Source organism: Limulus polyphemus, unplaced genomic scaffold, assembly GCF_000517525.1.
Source record: "Limulus polyphemus unplaced genomic scaffold, Limulus_polyphemus-2.1.2 Scaffold489, whole genome shotgun sequence".
Taxonomy (NCBI): domain Eukaryota; kingdom Metazoa; phylum Arthropoda; class Merostomata; order Xiphosura; family Limulidae; genus Limulus; species Limulus polyphemus.
In genome coordinates, this window is record NW_013666099.1 from 352418 (window position 1) to 361543 (window position 9126).

Sequence of the window (9126 nt, forward strand, 5' to 3'; positions counted from 1 at the left end):
CCCACTTTTTTCGTCTGACTATGTTCGCAGGTCTTAATAAGGGCTTCCATCTAGCTGCTCTGCAACGATAACCCAATCTGTGGAGAATCCGTTAAACATATTTCGGGATCATCCCACCAACTTTGGCCACTTCGGCAGTCGTTAACCTGGGACCCATTTCGATGCTCCTCTTGACAGTCCTTTTTGTCCTCTCCGATGGACCAGGACGACCAGACGCTGCTCAGTTGTTTCCTTGCCGTGTTTCCTGAACTGCACGATGATTCTGTTGACTGTCGAAAGCGGGATTCCCAAATTCTGCGAAATCTGCCGCTGACTGATTCCACCATCTGCTTGACCAACTATCCTTCCTCTAACAAAATCTGACAATTCGAGAGAACCTTCAGTTCTAGGTATGTTGTAGCACAAGATAATTAGTGTGCGGACCATTTTCATTTATATAGTGCTCTGTGAACATAATTAGCATAAATCAGTTAAATGACGAAAAATTAGGTGTCTATTTACTTGTGACCACTCAGTGTACATGTGTGAGTGTGTGTAATGTATAAAAAAATGTGCCAAATAATCTTTAAAATGACAAAGTCAGAATTGCATAACAGCATTTTCGTGATGTACCTAGATTATTGAAAAATAAAATATTACAAAGTAGCTTTTTTTTAGAAATATTTAAAGAAATATGACGACATCCAGATAGAACAATACAGGGGGTATACCAGGTACATACAACAAATTCTGTTTCTCACAAGATCGAATGGGGCAGTTGTACGAAAACCTACACCAAACATTTATATTTCAAAGTGTATTAAATGTGAATTTTGATCACAGAAATGGAAATACGTAGATAAAATACCTTTTTAAGACACCATTACAATTATTGAATTTTCAAACTTAAAATGCATATCGTAAATCTTACTTTAAAAAAAAAACAACTACCATAATCAATTTCTATACAAATAACAAGAGTAAAACAGGATGGGTTTGTTTGTATTATCGCAAAGCCAGAGCAATATTCAATGTCTTCGTAAAATGTTTTCTGTAAAAGTGTAAAAAGGTATTAAGTTTGTTTGTTTGGATTTCGCGTCCCTAATTTAGTAGTGTAAGACTAGAGGGAAGGCATCTAGTCATCACCACCCACCGCCAACTCTTGGGCTACTCTCTTACCAACGAATAGTGGAATTGACCGTCACATTATAACGCCCCCACGGCGAGCATGTTTGGTGGGGCGGGGATTCGATCCCGCGACCCGTAGATTGCGAGTCGAACGCCCTAACCATCTGGCCATGCCGGGCCCAGGTATTAAGTATTAATTGGACACTTCTGCTGCGCAGAGAAAAATACAATATTTTCTCATATCTTTATATTTCGAGCACAGCAGAGCGTCCATTTTTGTATATTCAGTCTACAATATCTTCGAGCTCGTGTAAAGAAGGTATTAAGTCTTAATTGGACACTTCTGCTGCGCAGAGAAAAATACAATATTTTCTCATATCTTTATATTTCGAGCACAGCAGAGCGTCCATTTTTGTATATTCAGTCTACAATATCTTCGAGCTCGTGTAAAGAAGGTATTAAGTCTTAATTGGACACTTCTGCTGCGCGGGGACAACTACCACATTTTCTCATTCCTTTACACCTTGAGCAGAACAGCGTGGTCTTTTTTTTTTTTTCTAATTGAGTTTACAATATCTTTGAGCTCGTGTTTAGCTCATGAAGTGTTTAATGGCGCCGCTTTTCGAAACGTCTCGTTAGAATTCAGTTCTCTTGACTATCTCAATGACCGTCTTACGATTCATCTAATTTATTTTAAGACGGGTAAGCAGGCTTGGAGTTGGAATCGCTCCCTCTTCTTTGTGACACAACAGGAAATTAACTATGAAAGGGAGGAAGGCGAGTTACTTCCGCCTGCACGAGGACGACGTTTCTATTAAGAAGTGGGTCGCATCCATCATAATCAGGGTTTTTCCGATGAAGCTCATAAGAACGCCGCGGTACTGCTGATAAATACCAGTGCAAACAATCCTTCTCCTGCGTCTCCGACTTATCCACTCTTCTCCGCTGACGGTTTCAATAGTCTTTTCCAAACTATCGACATATTCCAATGACAGATCAACAAAAACATAACTCCGTCTCTGCCGTTTGTGGGACAACAACCTTTGTGAAAAATGTAAAAGCAATGAGATAGACAAGCTCTTCTGATATCCAGGAACAAAGCGAGTTTCAGAACTACTTTAAGAAAACAAGAACATTTTACTTTGCTATTAAATACGTTGTAAAGACAAACAACAATTTTTTTTCGTACCTGCAAAAAATTATAATAATTACAAACTCCGACCTATATTTTTAATGGAATATGTGACATAATCCATCATAAACGTAAACAAATGCGTTCGAAAAATTCTTCGATTTTCTAAATAAATTAGAAAGTATTTCGAAAAAATCTGTAGTCGTTAATGTACATTTCTTAAAACCGGAGGAAAGCGTATGTTTTTATTCCTCGCAGCTACTCACAATATTTTTTTTTCTTCTTTCAAATCGTGTAGATATGTGCTAAGAAAATAACAACCGTCTTAATAGAAATATTTATGCATACGGCTAAGAATATTAACCATTAGTTATTTTTTGGCCAAAATTATTTCGAACGATAAACATTTTATACGAATAATTACGCGCCAGTCGATGAATATAAATGTTCTTATATTCTGTTAGCATTTACTTTAGTAATCCATAAATGCACAACAAATTACGTCTTCTTTTGGAATGAATATTAGCCGTAGCGAATGCAGAGAAGGCCTAACGTGTATACTCTTTAGTTTGCAACGCCTGTCACGCGATAAAGCTTAATAATTCAAACTAATTTTGTAAACTTAACATTGACATTTGATACAATAAGTTTTGGAAACCCGAGTGATATGATGCATTTAGCAGCCACATTTCTATACATTAGGCTATCTCACAAACCTAATCACAAAAATTCTATTTAGGCCTAAGTGTAATACACAAAGAAAAACGACAACAAATAATCACAAAAATATCACTGAAACCTGGAGTTCAACTTATAATTAGTGTCTATGCCAAACGGGTACATGAAATAAATGTGTTTGCAAGTGATTTTCGATTTTTGGATGATAATCACAACGGATCTGAAGCATTGGTTGTGAAAATTCAAAAGCTTTGCTGTTTTGAAAGTTGTTCAGTCCCAAATGGCAACGGCCCGAGCGTGGCCTAGAGATCTGCGACTCCATCTTTCGCGTCTTGTTACCGCATAGAAATAAATATAAAATCGCGCTCCGCACTTTGGTGAAGGTCAGACAAAAGTAGACCACGTGTTGGCGGTGGATATTGTTGACTAGCTGCCTTCTCTCTAGTATATCAGTTAAAAATTACGGACGGTTAGCACGGATAGCCATTGAGTAGTTTAGCGCAGATATCCGAAAACAAAGGGCAGGTGCGTATTACTGAGATATAAATTCATGAAATTATTCTTTCGTGCACCCTCGAACATCATTCTATGCGTGCTTAGATACAATAAATTATAGCAATTCCGTTTTCTTTGTAGATGAATTTTGTGGACTTTGTACTACTATAGTGGATTACGGATAGCTGAAAGTAGATAATTCGTTTCTACGGCAACCATACAGTTACAAATCTATAACATTCAACAATACACAGGGGAAAATCTGCTGACAAAATGTTTCCTACATATACTTTGATAATTAAACCACAATGACATAACCACCATAGAAACGTATATTTTAAGCCTGCTTCACTGGTTTTAATAGGTTTTGTTAGCCGTTAAAAACAAAGCTACACAATGGGTTATTTGTGCTCTGCCCACCGCGGGTATTGAAAATCGATTTTTATCGTTATAAGCCCTCGGGCTTACCGCTGAGCCACCAGGGGTGTTTTAAGAGAAGCTGTTCTAATTGCCAATAATAAATCTAAGATTCTGTGATGCCATCTAAACAAAAAACAAAACATATTAATGTACGAAGATTAAAGCAATTTCAGTGGAAGGTACAGTTAATAAAACTTTACAAACATAAAACATATTTAACAGAACCTTAACTAAAGAATTACCTTAAATTATTTAGTAGCATTTAAATTATCCAGTACTCTAATGCAATGAACTGGTGTCACACTTTTGATCAGGGTTCGAAACTAGGAGAGTACTCAGGCAAGTGTTTTCTTGAAACGTGATACTCTGCCATTCGCAACTTAATATTCGTGATTAACCGAAAGTAAATCAAAAGAATTATACATTAATACTAAATATAAAATCATAATAATTACGGTAAAAATGTTGTTCTTTGTATACGAGATATTTTCTATTCGTTAACGTGGAAATAAATGGTGTAATAATATTTAATTACGAAAAGGCTTACAGTTAACGTTTAAGTCTATTCATATTTTCTATTTTGATCCCTATCCGTTCATCACCACAATATATTACAAACTGATTTCGAGAGACGTTTAGTAGGAAAGAAAAATTAAGATCAATTTTCATGTCCACTGGATGAGATTTATTTAGAAATATTAACATTTCATTATGATCCACAAAAACTCTCAAACATTCACAATTCCGACAGCAAAAACAACAGCAAAGATTTTTAATAACTCTGAATGAGTAACTATAAACCTCCAGTACTTGAGATGTAAAAAAATATTTCGCCCTTTTGCTTTTATATTAGCCCCCAGTGGCACAGCGGTATGTCTGCGGACTTACAACGCTAGAAACCGGGTTTCGATACCCGTGGTGGGCAGTGCACGGATAGCTTTGTGCTTAATTTCAAACAAAATCAAACAAACTATTTTATGTTATCGAGTAAATCTGTAAAAAAACTTAAGGTGACACCATGCCGTGAAAATGTATACAACTGACAGAGTAAAAAAAAAGCTTAGATCAAAGCATGCACCTGGAACTGTTGGTGAGAGGAACATCTTTGTTGCGAAAAAACCACTGTACAGCCACAGCATTCTTATACACACAGTCAAAGACGGCAGAGTCGTCCTTCTTGGCAGTGATGTCTTGAGGGAGTTTCAGGATTTGAGGCGCATCTTTATCTGCAAATTATTGGTATTAGTTTCATATTCAACACTGGATGACCGTAACCACTACTCTTAACAACATTTATGATTTATTTGTTCTTTTGATAACTTATAGTCATGCAAAAAAAAACAACAAAAAAACAATCAAAACCACAAAAACTACAAGGTGTCCCAAAAAGTCTGAAACTATAGACACTTTAGTGAATTTTACAGACGTGTTCCACATGCTGTCCTTCTAATACATAATAAGTTTGGATTAATAGCAAGATTAGCTCGACTTTCTCATGCTTTGACAGCGCCATAATCAGTCACGTGTCTGGAAATAAAAAAGTAACAAATGACCTGTGGTTTCAGACATTTTGGACACCCTGTATGTATGAATTTACTTAACAGAAGATGCCTCTGTAAACTTGTATTAAATCCAGCTGATTTCAGCAGGGTTCGAATATAATCCACTTAACAGTGACTCGTGAAATAATACATATATATTATCCTACATATAATCTTTAAATGATAAAACATTATATTGTCTCGTTGACAAAGATTATCAATACAACCCACAGAAGCTGCTCTAACTTTATGTTCTTAAATGGTAGAAAGTACTTTATTCCTTTAATTAGAACCTTTACATAACATATCGACGACAGGGCAGTTCCTACATTATCAAATATATAAAACATAAACCACAAATTGATACTTAGATCAGCAGATGAAACTAAACATTGATATTCCCCTGTTCCCCAGTATTATAACTCAAGCATGTTCTGTAGGCTCGCTCAGAGACCCCAGCTCAGAGGAGGTCTGGGTCCCCGACCAACTGTGGAAAAATAGTTATCTCAACGAGATTCGTGAAGTAGTGGTATTAACAATCAGAGATAGTACAACATACATTCACTCATTCATGTTTTACAATGATGATTAGGCTCTCTCAGCCTCTCTATTAATGGGGCGGGTACGATGATTTGTTTAATTAATTATATTTGGTGTTAGATTATCAGATCAAGAAGATAAAACCTTTGCACTGTCAATGGCGCTTGTGTTTTTTGCCGAGAAAGATTTAACTCTTTTTTTTTTCCGGATACAAAGATGTTCTCATATTTACAGGTTGTACATGACATAATGTGTATAGCTTAAAGAACCGCGGAGTAAAATTACCATTGTGCGAAGGGCCTTAAAATTCTTTTATCCCGCTCTCATTTTGATGTAGTATCTCTTTCACACCTGAACAGACTACTTCACTCTCTTTTATTATAAAATACATCTGCTTTAAGTTGTTTTGTTTGTGGTAATCTAGAACAGTGTTTCCCAAAGTGGGAGGCGCGGCCCCCCCTGGGGGCCGTGACGCTTTTTCTGGGGGGCCGCCAAAATGGCCCGAAAACAAAGATGCTGAATTAATTTTAATTCTAAATAAACAACAAGTCAATAAAAATTATGTTGAATTAATTAAATGATAGAGTATGTCGAAAGGAGATATTATTTTTATTACGGCACTGTTTTTCAATCACCATGCTAAAGTTATAGGATATAGGGGGCCTCAAACATTTTTATTCATATCAAGGGAGTCTCAGACTAAAAGAGTTTGGAAAAAACTGACCTAGAAAACATTTTAAGACTTACTTTTTAAACGGAGAGCAAAGTTGTTAGCGCTTGTGACAACGCCAGCTTTGTTAACTCCGCGACAAGAATAAATCCCATTGTCTTGAAGGGTCAGTTTATCAATCTGAAGTCGTCTGTGGCGGATGGATATTCTGTTGTTCCTGAAGATCTTGTTACCATTGTGGAACCACACGTAGCTGATGTTAGAGCTCCCTTCAGCTTTACATCGAAGTACCATCTCTCCCCCAAGAACCAATTCCTCTTCCTTCGGAGGACTGTGAAGCTGTATTTCAGCCATATCACTGATCCCTACACATGAAATAGTGGAAAATTTTGAGGCTTCGCTCTTCACCACATGATAATCCACTCGGAATGAAAGTTATTTACAACTACTATATTATCTATTTCTGTGATTATAAAACTCAGAAAACCGTTAATTTATCTGATGCAGGTTAGTCACTGTAAATCTTAATTTCTTCGATTGGCTGTCATTATTAGTAATTATAGGCGTAGGTACGAAATTATAGTATATAGAACTTAAATTCTCAACACATTAGATACATGTATACTTCATATAATTATAAACTCGGATAAATCTCTAATTCTTTAATGATACACAAACGAAATATTTGAACCTAAAATTTGTAACAAACATTAATATTTACTTTAAAAAGATTCAAAAATCTCATATTAAGAACCCCATACTTGGCTACTTTTATGCAATTATTCCTATTTTTAATCTAATTTTTGTTAACAAGAAATGGTTTATATATCTTGATGTCTCCCTGCGGGTCAGCGGGGGTTTTACGGGCTTGCAAAGCTAAAATCCTGGGTTCGATTCCCGCGGTGGACAGAGCTCAAATAACCCATAGTGTAGCTTCATGCTTAAACAAACACAACTTATCTTACTATTTAATTTTACAATAGTGATAGTCCTAAAGTTTTTGATTTGGAGTTCTATCTTGTATTTTGGATATAACTTTGAGACTAAAAGAATTATTGGTATTTCATTAAGAATAAAAGAAAAATTAATACAAACTTTACATACATGTCATAATAAGTACCTTAGATACGTACAAAAAATGTATAATGTTTGGAAGTATCAATTGATTTATTTTTCAAAATTCATGCACTAAATTATTGAAATTTGGCCAAAGGTCGCTATAACAATTACAATAACAATGGTATGTTCACGAACCTTTTGATAGTGTTGTATAAACCCGAATACAACGAACACTAAGAAACATGACGCATGAAAGGGTGTAAATTTAACACCGTACATAGCCTGTGTAAAGACAGGTAAAAATCTTATTTGTGCATCACTAAAGAAATATATATATATATATATATAACAGTCTCCTGGCGAGACAGCGGTAAATCTACAGACTTATAACGCTAAAAACAGGGGTTCTATTCTTCCGAGGTAGACACCGTAGACAGCCCCGTGGCTAGAAATATATATATATATATATAACACAATAATGCCTCATATCTACAGACTTATAACGCTAAAAACCGGGGTTCTATTCCCCCGCGGTTGATACCGTAGACAGCCCCGTGGCTAGAAATATATATATATAAAACACAAGAATGCCTCATATCTACAGACTTACAACGCTAAAATCCGGGGTTCGATTCCACGCGGTGGACACCGTAGTTAGCCCAATGTGGTAAAAAAAAAGACAAATATATAACACAATAATGCCTCATATTGATTTTTTCATGAACTTGTATGTTTTTTGTTCGTTTTCTTTCTTTTTTTTTCCAGTTATTACTAATTCACTCGACATTGATGACACACAGTGACCGTTACATGAAGAAGCTAGAGCTACACCTAATCCCCTTATACGTGGAAGAAACAAAGAAACAGAACATTTCAGGCCGTGACTCACTGCACTGTTTCATCGGGTATTGGGTTACTAAGATACAGAGTATAAGCAACGTGCACTCGCTCCCACTCCCACCCTCTTCTTCCCCAGTTGTCAGGACATACGACGCCTCCGAGGGACCTCCTTTTTGTAAATTCACGATGAACAGTAAATTATTTGTGTGCTGATCCCGACACACTGCAATCTACATGCGAAAAGCTGGTTAAACCTCGTGCTCCTACGCCCGCCATTAGTGTTACTGACAAAACAGACATGGTGATCACCTTCGCGGGAAAAGCCTCGTACATACCTGCAAGTTATATACGAACGTATCGAGGACCTTTGCTCATTAACAGCAAGACTTTCTGAAAGCACCATCATTACTACAGCTGGAAGAGGAATAACCGTACCTACAACATGAAGAGTTAACGTTTACCCGATATATTAACCTGTTAAAACATATGATGTAAAGTGTATAACTTTCGGCTTAAGAGATAAAAACAGAATGTCAGAGAAGTACCGTATTTTTCGGAATATAAGACGCAGCGGTGTATAAGACAAAGTTTTGGGGGAAAAAAAGGCTACAGTCGCATTTGAAATATTTTTATTGAACAAAAAT

General features: G+C 36.3%; 1 protein-coding gene across 1 annotated transcript in view; it reads right to left on the bottom strand.

The window, feature by feature from the left end:
* The window catches only part of LOC106458589 (inactive tyrosine-protein kinase 7-like), a 99040-nt gene that overhangs the window by 19373 nt on the left and 70541 nt on the right, over window positions 1–9126 (bottom strand). The window contains exons 3-4 of the mRNA XM_022384856.1: window positions 6661–6948; window positions 4911–5058 (exon numbers count right to left, since the gene is read on the bottom strand). Coding sequence (XP_022240564.1) covers window positions 4911–5058; window positions 6661–6948 — 436 coding nt within the window. The remainder of the gene's footprint in view (window positions 1–4910; window positions 5059–6660; window positions 6949–9126) is intronic.